This window comes from Mustelus asterias, chromosome 24 (genome assembly GCF_964213995.1).
Source record: "Mustelus asterias chromosome 24, sMusAst1.hap1.1, whole genome shotgun sequence".
Classification (NCBI taxonomy): domain Eukaryota; kingdom Metazoa; phylum Chordata; class Chondrichthyes; order Carcharhiniformes; family Triakidae; genus Mustelus; species Mustelus asterias.
In genome coordinates, this window is record NC_135824.1 from 10,508,216 (window position 1) to 10,526,205 (window position 17,990).

The window sequence follows — 17,990 nt, forward strand, 5'->3', positions numbered from 1 at the left end:
CACAATTTCCTCTCTTCGGGCGCCTGGCTCTTTAAGGATTTAAACACAGCTCCTTAAACTCAGTTCAAGCTTAAATATGACACATGCTATCTCATTGCTGCTCAATTAGCATTAATTACCTCCCTCCCCCCGAGAATCGGGCTCTTAATCATTAAATTGAGTTGTGGCATCTGAATTAGTGGGGTTTGGATCCTATTTGTGCAATACCTTCTTGTGACTAGGAAAAGTGATTTCCACCCCATTCCCCCTTAAACTGCGTGTCAAGTTTCACTGCTTTCCTTTTGTTTTATCTGAAATGCATCACATTTTATTTGTAATTTGTGTGTGCGTGGGAGCAGCCACTGGAGCTTTCGCCCCCTCATGAGTGACTCAGCCACTAGGTATGAGTAAATCAACTAAATGGATCTGTACCTCCAGCTTGGTATTTTACCAGCTGGTGCAGCTTTTCTGCTAAGGGAGCATTTATAAAAGCCACCAGTCTCAGACTGTGGGTAGTAGGTTGCTTCTGCAGTCCAGTTTCAATTGGATTCAACACACCAGCGAGAACGTGGAACATGTGCAGTGGTACATCTGCCTTGGATACAGTTTGCGTGTTTTTAAGAGTGTGTGTCGCAGCATCTCTGAGCACTCACGTTTAATAACACTGAATATTGAGACAACACAGAAAGGGGAGGACTTTCAGCCCCTCACTGCCTGTGTTGGCTCTTTGATGGAGCTACTTGATCCATCCCATTTCCTAATCTGAAAGGAAAACAATGTGGATGCTGGAAATTGAGATTAAAAACAAAATTCTGGAAGGACTCAGCAGGTCTGACAACATCCGTGGAGCGATTAGAAACCAACTGTTACGCTTTCCCTGTAACTCTAAATTTTTTAAATCTCCATTAAGTATCTATCCAATTCCATTCTGAATGATATTATTGAATCTGTTTCTATCATCTTATCGGGAAGTGTATTCCAGATCATGGTAACTGTGTTCTTAAAAATAGAAGTCGCATCCCTTAACCCCGGGCTTCACTTTAAATCTTTGGTTACCAACCATCTTGCTCGTGAGTTTTCCCCATCCATTCTCATCAATTATTGTGCGCACAGTAAGATCCCACAAACTCCGCCATGATTGAATGGCGGAGCAGACTCAATGTGCCGAGTGGTCTAATTCTGCTCCAATGTCTTATGGTCTTATGGAATGATTGGGATAGCGAATCTATTCTTTATGACAATGGTTGAGAAAGGAATGACAATCACGGCACTGGAGAAAGCATCCTCCATTTACCTTTCATAATACATAGAACTATAGAACCCCTACAGTGCAGAAAGAGGCCATTTGGCCCATCGAGTCTGCACCGACAACAATCCCACCCAGGCCCTCTCCCCATATCCCTACATATTTATCCACTAATCCCTCTAATCTACGCATCCCAGGACACTAAGGGGCAATTTTTAGCATGGCCAATCAACCTAACCGGCACATCTTTGGACTGTGGGAGGAAACCGGAGCACCCGGAGGAAATCCATGCCGAGAATGTGCAAATTCCGCACAGACAGTGACCCGAGCCGGGAATCGAACCCAGGTCCCTGGAGCTGCGAAGCAGTACTGCTAACCACTGTGCTACCGTGCCGCCCTTGGATAGGGATGGGATAGCTGACGTCTAAACTACTGGATCAAGTAGGTGAGGTTTAGTTTACAGCGGTGGTTCTCAAAAGTGTGATCCGCGAGGGCCTTGGCGAGTGGTCCACAGGCTGATTCAGGATGTGCCACACCACAGCCGAGGCCAGATGAGAGAACCGGTCAGAGCACTTACCCCTGTCACTTGTGTGCCGTTACAACATTGGATTGGTTCCCACATGTGTGGGAGTTTGTCATGAACGCAAGCAGCAACAAGCAGGCTTTATGTTACTGTACAAAGCATAGCTGCCCGATTGGATCTTCAATAGCTGTGGAGCTGAACACCTGGAGGATGAAGTGTCTGAACATGGTACTGAAGCTGCCTAGCTTGGAGCCAGACTTTTAAAAATTCACTCAAGGGATGTGGGCTTTGCTGGCTAGGTCAGGATTTATTCCTCATCTCTTGTTGCCTTTGAGAAGGTGGTGCTGAGCTCCCTTCTTGAATCGCTGCAGCCCATGTGGTGTAGGTACACCCACAGTGCTGTTAGGAAAGGAGTTACAGGTTTTTGACCCAATGACAGTGAAGGAAAGGTGATACAGTTCCAATTCAGGATGGCTTGGAGGGGAACTTGCAGGTGGTGGTGTTCCCATGCACCTAATGCCCTTGTCCATGTAGATGGTAGCAGATTTGGAAGGTGCTTTTTAAGGAACCTTGGTGAGTTGCTACAGTGCATCTGCTATGCTATGCTGCTGCTGCTATGCGTCAGTGGTTAAGAGGGTGAATGTTTGTGGATGGGATGCCAATCAAGCGGGGCTGCTTTGTCCAGGAGTGTCAAGTTTCTTGAGCGTTGTTGGAGCTGCACTCATCCAGGAAAGTGGAGAATATTGCATCACACTCCTGACTTGTGCCTTGCAGATTGTGGACAAGGCTTTGGGGAGTCAGGGGCTGAGCTACCCACCGCAGGATTCCTAGCATTTGACCCGCTCTTGTAGCCTCTGTGTTTATCTAGCTAGTCCAGTTCAGTTGTCTAACTAAAGGTAACCCCCAAGGTGTTGAGGATGGGGGATTCAGCGATGATCATGCCGGTGAATGTCACACCTTATAGATGTGTCATCAAAACCAGCACCAATAATGAGTTTTTAGTGGTAGCAAGTGAAAGCAGGTGGGGTAGGACCGGTAGGTGGTCCACTGGGTTTTTTTGCCTCATCTAAATGGTCAGCAGATGAAAACATTTAAGGAACAAATGGTTCCAAATGTAATGAAGGACTGCACTTCCTACAATGCTGCACTCCCTCAATATTGTACTGTAGTGTAAACCTGAGTTATGTTCTGAAGCCCTGAATTGTCGCTTAAAACCACTACAGTGGGATCCCAAGATAAAGTGATTAAAAATGACAACATAACTCCAAAGGCAGGTTCTGATTTGGCTGCAAAGAGGAGCTGTTTGAGACAGCAAAGGACATTGCCTCATACCCCATTACTGTGTTACTGTGTACATTGGTGCCCAAACTAGTTTCATAAAGACAAGGACATCATTTGAGCCAGTTACTTCAATAGTTGGTCATCTGCTCATACTCTCAATATAATTTAAATTGCTGCCCAGTAATTTGGTCTTATTTGGCCTCACTTGTCCCTGCTGGCTTCACAAAAACCTCCTCCCACCCCTTTTCCTCTAACCCCATCAATGTATCCTCCTACAAGTATCTGCCTCATGTTTATCCAGCTTTCATTGAAATGCATCCATGCTACTCATCTCAACTATAATTTTTGTAGCAAGTTCCACATATTTTATTGTCTCTGTGTAAAGAAGTTCTCCTGAATTCACTATTGGATTTATTAGTGACCATCTTATACTTATGGTGCTGAGTTTGGGTCCTGTCCATAAATGGAAACATCACCTACCAAGTCAAACCATTTCATAAATTTAAAGACCCCAATCTCGTCATCCTTTCGGCATTCTCTAGGGAAAGGCACCGAGTCTGTTTCAACTTTCCTGATGTGTCTCAGCTCTCCATTCTGATATCTTTGTAGTGGACCAGTTTTGCTCCTTCTCTGCTGCCTCAACGTCAATTTTATCATATGGAGGAGATCAGAACTCATCACAGTACTCCCGCGAGTGGGCTATACAATTTGAACAGATGACCTCTTCTATCCCGCTAGAAATGAACCCTGGTGTTTTGCTTTGTTTTTTCTTTCATTTAGCCTTATTTGCACCACAACTTGTGATCTGTGCATCTGATAGTTTAATTTTCCATCACCCTCCCACATTGACCTCCGCTGTGCTTGGCCTGCTGCACTGCTCCAGTGAAGCTCATAGCAAGCTTTTGATGAGCATAGCAAGCTCATCTTTTGATTAGGCACTTTACAGCCTTTTGGACTCTATGTTGTGTTCGGCAATTTCAGAATGTAGCCTCCCCCTTGTTTCCTCTTTGGAGGTTTTGGTTTTGCTGTGTTGTGTTTTGATTTTGTTGTTTTCAGGTATCAACTGATTATTCTTCTGCAGCTCACACTTCCCCTAGACATATCTTTGGCTTCTTGTCCCATTATTCCGCTCACTTTTACCTTGCACTGCAAAGCCTTCGGTTATTTAATCTCTCCTGTCTTCCTCCCTATCATGGACCTTCCTCTTTGCTTTCCAGAACCTCCCCCTTTCAATTTTTTTTTATTCATCATGGGACATGGGTGTGGCTGGCTGGCTAGCACTTATTGTCCATCCCTAGTTGTCCTTGAACTGAGTGGTTTGCTCGACCATTTGAAGGCAGTTGAGAGTCAACCACATTGCTGTAGCCCTGGAGTCACATATAGGCCAGACCAGGTAAAGATGGCAGATTTCCTTCCATAAAGGACATCAGTGAAGCAGATGGGCTTTTCTGACAATCGTCAATAGTTTCATGGTCGTCAGTAGATTCTTAATTTCAGATAATTTTTAATTGAATTCCAATTCCACCATCTGTTACGTGGCGGGATTCGAACCCGGGTCCCCAGAACATTAGCTGAATTTCTGGATTAATAGTCCAGCAGTAATGCCACTGGGCCATCACCTCCCCAGTGTAACTGGTTTGCTTTAAACCTGTTGCATTCCTTAAGCTTTCCCCATTCCGATGAAAAGCAGTCATCCTGAAACATTAACTTGGTTTTTGTATCCACAGATGCTGCCAGACTAGCTGAGAATTTCCAGCATTTCCTGTTTTTCTTTCAGATTTACATCATCTGCAGTATTTTGCGGTTCCTACGTGGCAATATTTGACTTGTTCCTATTCTTTTCTCCAGGATGTGGTTGATAAAAGGAGTGTCTTTCCCAGGCTTATTAATTTTTAAACAACGTGCTGCTGGCTTCCCCATAATATTGCTGGTGGACAAAAATAAGAGCCCTCCCAATAACCGTATGTCTCAGTTAGCCTTCCTCCTTGCCTCCTGTTTTCTTCTCCTGTCTAGTTTTTTTCCATATTTTTTTTCTGCTTGCGTCTCCCACTCTCTTTGGGTCTACTTGTCCGTTTTCTCTCCCTATCTCCCCCCTTACCCTGTGTTTCCTCTCCACTGCCTTTTGCCAACACTCCCCATGTATGTTGTATTAATTTCTTTCCTTCAGTTTGTCTGTAGACCCTGGTAACCTGCAGTAGCAATCCTGACTCTTTCCCAGAACTAGAGGAGGCATTTTGGCAGCGTGAGAGTTTGTTAGTTCTTGGAAATACTTGCAACTGTACTCGTGCAAAATTCGACCCTCCCCCCCCCCCCCCCCCCAAATTTGCATTTGGGATTTAATCCAGGCTAGGCTTTGCCTGGTTTAGGATCAGAGGCACAACGCAGATCAGGTTTGCAGCATACAATCTGCATTTTATGATGGAATCCTTGCCAAAGGTGAGGAGGCAATGGTGTAGTGGCACAGTGGTTAGCACTGCTGCCTCTCAGTGCCAGGGATCCCGGTTCGATTCCAGTCTCGGATCACGGTGTGGAGTTTGCACATTCTCCACGTGTCTGCATAGGTTTCCTCCGGATGCTCCGGTTTCCTCCCACAGTCCAAAAATGTGCGGGTTAGGTTGATTGGCCATGCTAAATTGCCCCTTAGTGTTAGAGGGATGTCAGGGAGATTAGTAGGGTAAATATGTGGGGTTACGGGGGGTAGGGCCTGTGTGGGATTACTGTTGGTGCAGGCTCGATGGGCCAAATGGCCTCCTGTACTGTAGGGATTCTATGATTCTATTGTCACTGGACTAGTAATCCAGAGACCCAGGGTAATGCTCTGGGGACCCGGGTTCAAACCCCACCACGGAAATCAAAGTCTAATGATGACCATGAAACCATTATCTATTGTAAAAACTCATCTGGTTCACTAACATCCTTTAGAGATGGAAATCTGTTGTCTTTACTAAGTCTGGCCTACATGTGACTCCAGATCCACGGCAATGTGGTTGACTCTGAGATGCCCTCTGGGATGGGCAATAAATGCTGGCCCAGCCTTCGACACCTACGGCCCATGAACGAATAAAAAAAATATAGAAATTGTTGCTGGAAAGCACATATCCATTAATTAAGATGTGGACCTGATGGTATCTGTGGCATTGGTATCTGCTGCATACTACAAACCAGGTGACATCCACTGCCTGTAGTCATATTCAGTGTTAATAGAAACCTACTTGTGACACTAATAAAAATAATAATAAAATTCATTAATGGTTACTAGATTTTAATTTTTGCTTTTAACTCCCTTTCTAATGAGTACTTGGGGCGGGGTGTTTGCGGGGTGGCTTGAGGTGGAAATAGCCAAGTCAGGCTGTAAATGAGAGGATGTATGGAGTGACCTGGCTGTGCTTATCCTCTGTTTTCTACTTCTCAGCAACTCAGCTTCAGAAGAATCCAACCACTCCGCCTCGGGATCGGAATCAGGCAGCCAGTCGGAGAGTGAACAAGGGAGTGAGTCCAATAATAGTAGTTCGGAATCGTCGGAGTCCCAGTCTGAATCAGAATGTGAATCTGCTGGGTCCAAGTTACAGCAAGCAGCCGCGGAGAACAAGGACAAGCCATTGAGTAAGAAGGAGAGGATAGCTGATGTAAAAAAGGTACCTTTTAGACAATGGACAGGAGCTTGTTTCCTCTGCTGTAATTCAAGTCCCAGAGCTTTGTAGCTTGATTTGCCCTTCGGTGTGCGACCGGGTTAGAGGTGCCTTTCCTTACATTATTTATGGAGCCTTTTGAGTTTGGTATATTCCAATAAAAGATAGGATCACGCAATAGGACTCTGATGAAAACTCACTGAAATCACAATGACGTTGTCACATCTTGGACACAGAAGAAAAATTGAACAAAATGACTTTGGTTTGAGAAATCAAGTTGCGGTCATTAATGTTGCAGCAGCCTGTGGGCGGCCTTCTCAAACATTGCCTCTTGAGTCTGCAAATAAAAACGTGGAGACCCTAATTGTTGGGAGCCACAGGGAGAGGGACAAATTTCATTATCCATGTTCTGTTCTTTCCACCCCTGGCCAGAAGTTTGATTCCCCGCCTACTAGAAGTTGACAGGCACGTTCTGTAATCCCAGTACCTGTAAGCTTTTTGGTACAAGCCCTCTCTTCTGATATCAGCTGAAAGTTTGAGTAGCATGATGATGCCAGTTAGAACTCACTTCGTTCTTGCTCAGTAAATGTGACCCTGACACATGCATTCATGTTGCAATTACCTTTGGTGCCAGGAATACTGTCCATTGATATCATTGGTAAATCCTGAAAGGGGGAAAGCGCTTGACTGATTGGAGCAATTCCCCAGGTTTGAAGTGCTGTGATTGGCCACACAACATTTGGACTGGAAAGGGAATTTGGGAGAAGAGAGTTTTGGGCTCCTCGCTGATCCTGCTCCATCCCCTCTGGAAAGCCTCCTTTCATCAACTTGGCTATGTTCTCACATGAAGTATAATCACCTGGATGAATGATATGCAGTTGACTCTTAACCCTCACCCCCGGCAACCCGTTAAGGAGTGATTACATCTTGAAGAGAGGGGAGGAGATGGGGGTGAGGCAAGAAATCATATTGAGTAATCAGGGCAATGTTGCTACCCGTCCTTTGTAATGTGATAATAAGAACGTTAGAACTAGGAGTAGGCCATTTGGCCCCTTAAGCTTGCTCCGCCATTCAACAAGATCATGGCTGATCTTTTCATGGACTCGGCTCCACTTACCCGCCCGCTCACCATAACCACCACCCCCCCCCCCCTCCCCCACTTACCCGCCCGCTCACCCCCCCCCCCCCATAACCACCCCCCCACCTACCCGCCCGCTCACCCCCCCCCATAACCACCACTACACCACCCCCCCCCCCCCCACACTTACCCGCCTGCTTACTCCCCCCCCCCCCCCCCCCCCCCCCAACCCAACCCTCTCAACTCCGGAATCAACCTAGTGAATCTCCTCTGCACCCTTTCCAGTGCCAGTATATCTTTTCTCAAGTAAGGAGACCAGTACTCCAGGTGTGGCCTCACCAGCACCTTATACAGCTGCAACATAACCTCCCTGTTTTTAAATTCCATCCCTCTAGCAACAAAGGACAACATTCTATTTGCCTTCTTAATTACCTGCTGCACCTGCAAACCAACTTCTTGTGGTCTTACTAGCATAATAGCGCAATCAAGAATGAGTCTTTAGAGGCTCCTTGAAATATCACTTGCATATCTCTGCCACCTTACATTGAAATGCCCTGAAAATGTTCGGACATGTTTTCTTTTGTATTTCAGTATGACATTCTATACCAATAGCATTCTCCAAACAGAATATAGATAAATGACCAATTAGTATTCTGCGTGACTCTAAGTGTTCTTTGTAAAGGTAGTGATGGTGGGAAAGTGTCAGATGGCTCATCCCCTCAATAATCTCAACCATATTTTTCCAAAGGAAGCACACCATTTTTGCCTTGGTGACTTTTCCAATGTTATCATCGTACATGAATGTTGCACTTCACTCATGGTAAGAGCATTAGTGGGAACTGTATGGGTTGCTTCTCTTCATTTGCCACTGGAAACTGTTGGCTGAGTCTTTGCGTTTAATATTGAAACCCAAGTTCAGTCACCCAACAACAATCATTGTCCACTCTATTCAATTTTGTTAATGTCTGCACTTGACCACTGACCCGTCACCTCGATTTCCCATTGTTGCAGCGCAAACCCCTGCCTCTAAAAGTTGGCGTGAGCAGTCACGGGCAATGTGGGTTTGGGGAGCTGAGAGAGGGGCGATTTGGGGATCGGGGTTTCATTGGCTGGTGTGCTTTTCCTAATTTGGATTTCTTGTTACTTGCAACGCGAGGAGAGAAGCCACAGCAATTTTCCGCGTTTCACATGAAGTCAGTCGCTTTCTCCAAAGGTTGATCCAGATAGAAGAGAAGGGGTTATTGAAAGGGGTCCAAAAACTGATGTGTGCCTGAATGCTAACCAAACTAAGATACAACATTTTTTAAAAAACAAAACGGTTTCGGGAATACTTGGAGTGGATCCCCTCTTATTTTTCGATCAGTAATATATCCCATCATTTGGATTTCAGAGAAGTAGTGGTAGGAATTTGCATGGAGTGATCGCTTCCCAAGCTAGCCTGTGAGTAAAATGTAACGGCAGAAGTGATAGTTTTACACTATGACCAGTTGCCGATACAGTTGCAGATTTTGATCATCCAAGCTTGGGTTGTGTATGGAGAGGGTACATTGAGCTTCTATTGTAGCTGAATGAAGTACTTGTGATGGTAATGATTTTCTGAGTTTAAAACACAGCATTAAGCGTAATAGCTTTCAGGCAAGTTTTCCTGTACCTCACTGATTTGGTGTAGTATTTAATTATTTGTCCGGTGTATTATTTTGTGGATTTTCTTTAAAGTTATTCGGATCCCAGAAGCATATCAGTATGTGCAACAGTTGTTGTCAATCCTTTGTTTTCATAGTAGAACTGTTTTACTTGAAGGTATAAATAGTTTTAAATAGGAATTTCTCAAAACCATTTTTTTAAAATCCTACTTTAAACCGTGCTTTTGTTAATTTTCCAACTAAGACGTGTTTTTTTTAATTTTTCTAGTAAATTCTAGTATAATTAAAGTGGTGGGAGGGTGCAGGCCTTATGATGGTCTGTTTATATTGCAGATGTGGGAAGAATATCCAGATGTTTATGGGGTTAGGAGGTCAAACCGCAGCAGACAGGAACCGACTCGACTAAACGCTGGACCTGAGGTGAGTAGTGGAGAAACTAAGTATTTAAAAGCCAAGCATTCAGTGACCACCTTCATACTGGCAGCAGCATACCATCATTCCCCACATTCCTGAGAAGGTTCTGTCCCTGCAGCAGGTTTCAAAATGGATCGGGATTTTCCTGACATGCTGTAGCAAATCAAAGCGTTGTGCTACATTGTTAATGTAGAATGCCAGCGTAAATGTTTTATACAAGTCAGGAATTGCAGCAATAATGTGCCCTTAAACCTGCACCCAAAGACTTTTTATTTAATCCATTCTTCCCAGGGCAGATTGAATTTCCTTTATCCGCACCCTATCCACCACCATCAAACCTGTTCATGCAGTTGCCTTTCACGCTTGTAAAGGGTCAATACGGTGGCACAGTGGTTAGCATTGCTGCCTCACAGCGCCAGGGACCCGGGCTCGATTCCCAGCTTGGGTCACTGTCTGTGTGGAGTTTGCACGTTCTCCCCGTGTCTGTGTGGGTTTCCTCTGGGTGCTCCGGTTTTCTCCCACGTTGCAAAGATGTGCAGGTTAGGTGGATTGGCCATGCTAAATTCACCCCAGTGTCAGGGGGATTAGCAGGGTAAATTGTGGGATACGGGAATAGGGCCTGGGTGGAATTGTGGTCGGTGCAGACTCAATGGGCTGAATGGCCTCCTTCTGCACTGTAAGGATTCTATGATAAACTGTTTCACAGAAATTGGTATTGCGTTCTCTTGATTCTAACCTCTCAAGCAGCCATATTATTTACGTAGAACTAGACCCCGTGTGCTTTGACTGCCAGAAGCCTGGCTGACCTCCCTTCCCTCTTTTTCTCAGTGGAAGATGGTGCTGAGGCCAATTGATTTGACCTGATTGCGATCCACTTCCTCAACATGGGCAGAGATCGAGCCAGAGGTCCCCCGCCCCCCTTCCCCAAAGGCCTGTACAATACAGTTGACATTGTGCAATACAAGTCACTGAACTTTCATAGTGATCGTTATCATGGGCGTTGAGGCGAAGAGCAGCTGAAGTTGGTTCTTAATCCAGGGTCACCATTCCTGAGTCAGATAATTAAATACAGATTTTACTTTGGTTTCTCATTGAGAGATAAGCTAATCCGCCAGCAAGTTCAAAATCCTCCTCTTCCCTTCCAGTAAGTACAGCATTCCTCTGGGAATTGCGTAGTCATCCTCTTGTGGGTGAACAGTTGTTCGAGTGAGTCATCATTTGAAACATGGCAAGGGGGTGTAAACCTCTTAATGGAAGGGAAGAAACATCTGCCTAAGTAATACAGTTCTACTCTGAAGCACCTCCTCACTGTGAAATGTATGGGACACTAATAACTTTAATACCTTCTATTGATAAGTGCCAATTTGCCTCATCGACACATGGATCTCTGGGTCCTCTCTGCTTAATGCTTGCCTCATTTTTCTTTGTGGCATTTCTATAGCACTTCAGGACATCCCAAGGAGCTTCCTGTGCACCAAATTACTCTTGAAGTGCAGTCACTGTTATGTAGTTTACTGTTGTGCACAGATCTGCTTCTTTTACAGTCTGCCTTTCAGCGAAGTAGTTGGGCGAATTCTTAAGTAATTTTCTGAGGGCTCATCCCATGTCAAGTTCACCTGACCTGCCTGAATCAAATGACTGAAGAATTTATTCCCAGTCGTGGGGAGAGTTGCTTCTTGGTAAAGTTTTATTTTTAAAACAAATCTTGTCAACGTTTTGAGTTGAAAGCAGACAGAGTGCCTTAAAACTGAGCTGGATTGTAAGATTTCTTTTCCTCAGGGGTAGTAGGTTTACAATCAGAATGCAGCGAAACTCTCTGCGAAAACTTCAGTCATAAATTTTAATGTCACAGCATGTACAGTCTTTGTACAGCAATTGTTTCCAAGGAGACAAAATCATTGTGGAGTTGGATTACTTCTAATCTAAAATACTCTCCCAGTAGTAGGTGAATTTAAGAAGTCCTATTCTACCCTTCCCTCCACCCCCCCCTCCCCAAACAATGATTTGATTTTCCTCTGATTTAACACCCTATGGCCTTCCCTTTCTCTTCATACAATGGCACCCCCAATTCGTAACTGAATCCTGTAAAGTGCTGTTATTCAGAAAATGTGGGGAGAGAAGTGACGGGAGGGGAAAGAGAATGGGAGCAGAGTTCAGCAAGAGCCAGTAATTTGCAAGTGGTGCATAGTATTGACAGACAAGTTTGTCAATGTACCTAGGGGGGGGGGCAGTGTGTAACAGGTGCTGCCACCCCGACAAGCATATCTGCTGGTAGCAAAACGTTAATCTACTTAATTGGTGCGTGCGGGGTTTGAAGTTTGTTGCGGCAGTGACTGGGGCAGGTCATGGGAGATTGTATGAGTAGAGGAGGAATCGGCTGAAATACTCAATGTAAAACCTTTTCTTTTAAAACAGAGCAGTGAAAACTCTGAGAATGAGGCTCCACGGCGACGCGGCAGAAGGAGAGCCACAAAGTGAGTCTTTCAGATCTGTGCACGCTGATGTCTTTGTGCAGAGTGTATGTGATTCCTTGGGTCGTGCATTCATTTTTCTTTTCTCTTGTCTGTAAATGTTGTGCCTCTCATGTGAGGGCTGTTGTTCTGTGGAATGGTGCATTTTTAATGACAGGCAGCCAGGGTGTGTGCCAAGCACGGGTATAAAGCTGCCTGTCACGATCTCCGTTGATGTTCTAACTGGACGGTAAGATCCAGAATGGAACCCTGGCTCATAAAGATCATAACTTTTTTACTTTGTTCCCTCAAGTTCTGTAAAAGGAGTCACAGGACTGCTAATTAAAATGGCATCAGATGTTTGATTTGCCTTTGAAGTCTGCTGCCGCTTTAAATCTGGTTACTGCAATTGTCTCTTTAATGACGAACCCTTTGTTTAATCTTTGATTTTTCTCTGAACAATATCTTGATCTCTGTTCTCTTAACTTGAGTTGTCTTTGACATTCTTTCTGTCCCAATTCCCTGGTTACCTGGACTATTTTTTGTGCCTTGGGAAGCTTGCAGCTTTGCAATTCCTTTATCCTGTCCAGCATCCCTTGGCAGAGTTGAGAGAGGTACACTCTGCAGTGTCCTGTCTCCAACTGCAATATATCCAGCTACAACTAAAACCTTTTTTAATCCTTACAAGGGACTCCAGTTGCTAAGCAACCCCAGCTAGTTCTATTTATCCTTTACGCCGTAATCCCCTCTAAGCACAATAGACTCTCAGTGGTAATTGAAACCAAACCCCACACACATACAAACACCTTTGTCCGGCATGAATCTAGCCATTGTTAGGGTCCTGGACCAGAATCCCAAATCAGGAAGCCAGACTAGACACCCAACAATATTTTCTATTTTGGCTTGGATGTGAGGACAGGATGCTTCACTCCAGTAGTTCCACTGACACATTAGGGATCTTTTATAGTAAAACAAACTTTATTTAATAACACAGTTTAAGTATAACTCTAACAAAATGAAACCGCTTAACTCTTACAGTTGAACAATAGTTTAAAAAAAGAAAGGAAACAAGTTTAATTTCTAATTTACCATAATTTCGGTTCCAAATATGCAAAATCCACTTGGACTTAAAATTCCACTTTAAATACAGTTAGCAACCATAAATATACTTGCTATAAGGTTTTTTATTTATTAATGTCACAAGTAAGCTTACTATGCAATGAAGTTGCTGTGAAAATCCCCTAGTCACCACACCCCAGCAGCTGTTCAGGTATACTGAGGGAGAATTTAGCATGGCCAATGCAGCTAACCAGCACATCTTTTGGACTGTGGGGGGAAACCCACGCAGACATGGGAGAATGTGCAGACTCCGCACAGTGACCCAGGCCGGGAATCAAACCCGGATGTGGTCAGTCTTGAAACTTTCAGAGAGAGATTTTGGTTTTCAGCGCAGGCCCCTGTCTTTAAGCAAACCTCAGCCAGAACTGAAAGCTGTTTTCTCTGCTACATACCTAGCCCCTCCTATTAACCACATTATCACATGACCCTGTCAATCAACACAGTCAAAAACCCCAGGGGAAATCTTCATCTTTGAACAAAAATCAAATTGCTCTCTACTAAGTAAACACTACGTGGTTAAAATGCGTAATTATCCTGCTCTCCCAGCATCTGAGCTGCATTCCCGCCAGACATACCGACTGTAGGAAAAAAACTGAACATTAAAAGAGTCCCCTTAAACGTAATAAAATCTATATCTATAGCAACTACTATCATCACACGATAGGTTTTCACCCTTCCAGAAACATTAAATTAAACCCACATAAAATGATACATTTTTTTTCTAATGCTTACCAATACAAATATAAAACCCTTTAAATTACTTTTGTTTTCCTAACGGTGCTCTGTTCCTATTTGCACTGTCCGTCAGCAAAGATTAGGTGATACATGCCCAGCTGTTGCTCAGGGATCAGGTACTAGGGGATATATTTGAGCAGTTTCTTGAATGGCTATCACCTTCCTCGGATCACTGTCTGTGTGGAGTCTGCATGGGTTACCTCTGGGCGCTCCGGTTTCCTCCCACAGTCCAAAGATGTTCGAGTTAGGTTGATTGGCCATGCTAAATTGGCCCTCGGGGATTAGCAGGGTAAATATGTGGGGCTACGGCAATAGGGTCTGGGTGGGATTGTTGGTGGTGCAGGTTTGATGGGCCGAATGGCCGCCTCCTGCACTGTAAGGATTGTATGAGAGGGGTCGAATACTGGGAGCTAATGGTGGCAAATCTTGGGCACAAACTTGTGCATCATTTGGCCTTGGGGAGTGCTCTAGCATGTTGTATCTTTGGCAGGCATTTATGTTCTGATTATCCTGGTGCTGAAAGCGCTACAACGAAAGGTATTTTGGTTTGGGCATCAGTGGCTGTAGGCAAGATTTAAAAACATTTTTCTTTTGTCTTATCGAAGAGCGTGCAGTGTGTGTTGCTGTTGCAGAATGTGAAGTGGGTGAATGCAAATCACTATTGGCTCAAATTTCCTAGGAACCAATTAAAAAGTATTTCAGCATTTTCCAGTTCTGTGCTTGCCTCTCCCAAAGCTCCACGTGGCTCCAAAGCCATGAGAGGAGATTTTTTAAAAGAAATCCTACAGGCTAGCAGTTATTTGGAATGTTGACAGAAAATTACAGAAACACACAGCAAAGCCAACAAGCCAAAGGAGGAAAAAATTGAAGCATCTCTCTTGGGCATTGACTGTGAAGCTGTGTTTTTCTATCAATTTCTCACCTCCCTATTCCTATAATTTTTTTCCTGTTGCTGCATTAGCTTTGATTTGATTTATTATTGTCACATGGCATTTTGGAAGGAGGAATGGAGGCATAGACTATTTTCTAAATGGGAAAATGCTTAGGAAAGCAGAAACACAAAGGGACTTGGGAGTCATTATTCAAGATTCTCTTAAGGTTAATGTGCAAGTTCAGTCAGCAGTTAGGAAGGTCAATGTAATGTTAGCATTCATGTCGAGAGGGCTAGAATACAAGAGCAGGAGTGTACTTCTGAGGCTGTGTAAGGTTCTGGTCAGACCCCATTTGGAGTATTGTGAACAGTTTTGGGCTCCGTATCTAAGGAAGGATGTGCTGGCCTTGGAAAGGGTTCAGAGGAAGTTCGCAAGAATGATCCCTAGAATGAAAAGCTTGTTGTATGAGGAACGGTTGAGGACTCTGGATCTGCACTCGTTGGAGTTTAGAAGGATATGGGGGGGATCTTATTGAAACTTACAGGATACTGCAAGGCCTGGATAGAATGGGCGTGGAGAGGATGTTTCCACTAGTAGGAAAAAAAATAGAACCAGAGGGCACAACAACAGGCTAAAGGGGCAATCCTTTAAAACAGAGATGAGGAGGAATTTCTTTAGCCAGAGAGTGGTGAATCTGTGGAACTCTTTGCCGCAGAAAGCTGTGGAGGCCAGGTCATTGAATGTCTTTAAGTCAGAGATAGGTTCTTGATTAATAAGGGGATCAGGGGTTATGGGGAAAAGACAGGAGAATGGGGATGAGGAAAAAATCAGCCATGATTGAATGATGCAGCAGACTCGATGGGTCGAGTGGCCTAATTCTGCTCCTATGTCTTATGGTCTTGTGCATTAGCATACAGTGAAAAGTATTGTTTCTGGCGCGCTGTACAGACAAAGCATACCGTTCATTGAGAAGGAAAGAAGAGAGTGCAGAATATTGTGTTACAGTCATAACTAGGGTGTAGAGAAAGATCAACTTAATGCGAGGTAGGTCCATTCGGAAGTCTGACAGCAGCAGGGAAGAAGTTGTTCTTGTGTCGGTTGGTACGTGAACTCAGACTTTTATATAATTTTCCCGAAAGAAGAAGGTGGAAGAGAGAATATCTGGGGTACGTGGGGTCCTTAATTATGCTGGCTGCTTTGCCGAGGCAGCGGGAAGTGTGGACAGAGTCAATGGATGGGAGGCTGATTTGCGTGATGGATTGGGCTACGATCACGACTTTTTGTAGTTTCTTGCGGTCTTGGACAGAGCATGAGCCATACCAAGCTGTGATACAACCAGAAAGAATGCTTTCTATGGTGCATCTGTAAAAGATGGTGAGAGTCGTAGCTGACATGCCAAATTTCCTTAGTCTTTTGAGAAAGTAGAGGTCTTTGTAGGCTTTCTTAACTATAGTGTCGGCATGAGAGGACCAGGGCGGGTTGTTGGTGATCTGGACACCTAAAAACTTGAAGCCCTCGACCCTTTCTATTTCATCCCCATTGATGTGAAACAAATTGTTATAATTAAGTACACATTAAACCAAGCAAACATGGAACGGGGTCGCTGTCAACGTGTAACCATGCTATCTACAAACTCTGGATGTAATCTTCCTGTATCTCGTTCCCTCCCAGTGCTTGGCTGGACACGAGGGACTGGGATATTTTTAAATTTTAACCAATGTCATGTCATTCTTGCACCATTGTGTCTGTTCTCAGATCGAACTAAATGTCTGATTCCATTTGTGTGTCAGTTGGAAAAGTGCAGTATCTGAGAATGAAGAGGAAGAGGAGGAGGAAAAAGAAGAGGAAGAAGAGGAGGAGGAGGAGGAGGGTGAAGAGGAGGAAGAAGAGGCAGCGAGCAGCGCCGAAAGTGAGCCTGAAAGAAAAGTCCGAGCCCGTCGACCAGTTACCAGAAGGTGAGGTGGGAGGGCAGCGTCATTTCTCTGCTTGTTATTGTGAACTCCTCTAGGACAGCTGTACCTCAACGCATAGCTTCCAACCATTTGTTATGAACGCGACTCTTTTTCAGTTGTAGATTTCCCTCATCTGCAGCTTGATTTTGGCCGCAATTGACTTGGAAATTTTTGTTTGCGTCATTAAATATGAAACCATTGGCGGCTTAAAGTTAAATAATCCCCTCTCATGAGCTCCTTCAATTATTTTAAAAATTGAAACCATTGGAACTTTGTGGTCTGTGTGTTTACTGAACCGACTCAAATGGGCGTGGTGCAAAATACCATGGGTTCTCATCCTTCTGCTAGCACTCCTTCTCTTGTACCCTCTCACTTAGAGTCATAGCACGATCCAGCTTGGAATGAAGCTGCTTAGCTCCTCAAGCCTGTGCCAGTTCTGTGGAAGAGTAATCCAGTTCATCCCATTCCACCATTCTTCCCCTGTAGCCCTGTAGCTTCTCTCCCTTCAGGCTATTTATCCAGTTCCCTTCTAAAAGCTGTTACTGAGTCAGCTTCCACCTCCCTCTCAGGATAGTACCTTCCAGATCACAACAAATCATAGACTCCCTACAGTGCAGCAGGAGGCCATTCAGCCCATCGGGTCCTGCACTGACCACAATCCCACCCAGGCCCCACTTCCGCAACCCCATATATCTACCTCGCCAATCCCCTGACACCAGGGTCAATTTAGCATGGCCAATCAATCTGATCCGCCCATCTTTGGACTGTGGGAGGAAACCGGAGCACCCGGCGGAAACCCACACAGACACGGGGAGAATGTGCAAACTGCACGCAGACAGTGACCCGAGGCCGGAATTGAACCCGGGTCGCTGGCACTGTAATGCAGCAGTACTAACCACTGTGCCACCATAACACCCCAAAGTTTATTTATTAGTGTCAGAAGTAGGTTTACATTAAAGCTGCAATGAAGTTACTGTGAAAATCCCCTCGTCGCCACACTCTGGTTCGAGTACACTGAAGGACAATTTAGCATGGCCAGTGGACCGAACCAGCACGCCTTTCGGACTGT

The 17,990-nt window shown here is 44.6% G+C and overlaps 1 protein-coding gene across 3 annotated transcripts in view; it reads left to right on the forward strand.

Annotated features, from left to right (window-relative positions):
- The window catches only part of chd2 (chromodomain helicase DNA binding protein 2), a 113,449-nt gene that overhangs the window by 19,568 nt on the left and 75,891 nt on the right, over window positions 1–17,990 (forward strand). For 2 of the 3 annotated variants that reach the window (XR_013500765.1, XM_078241286.1), the window contains exons 3-6: window positions 6,442–6,664; window positions 9,713–9,799; window positions 12,209–12,267; window positions 16,760–16,924. Coding sequence is in view for 2 of the 3 variants with exons in the window: in XM_078241286.1 (XP_078097412.1) it covers window positions 6,442–6,664; window positions 9,713–9,799; window positions 12,209–12,267; window positions 16,760–16,924 (534 nt within the window). In the remaining variant the exon portion in view is untranslated. The remainder of the gene's footprint in view (window positions 1–6,441; window positions 6,665–9,712; window positions 9,800–12,208; window positions 12,268–16,759; window positions 16,925–17,990) is intronic. The other variant, XM_078241287.1, reaches the window with a different exon arrangement.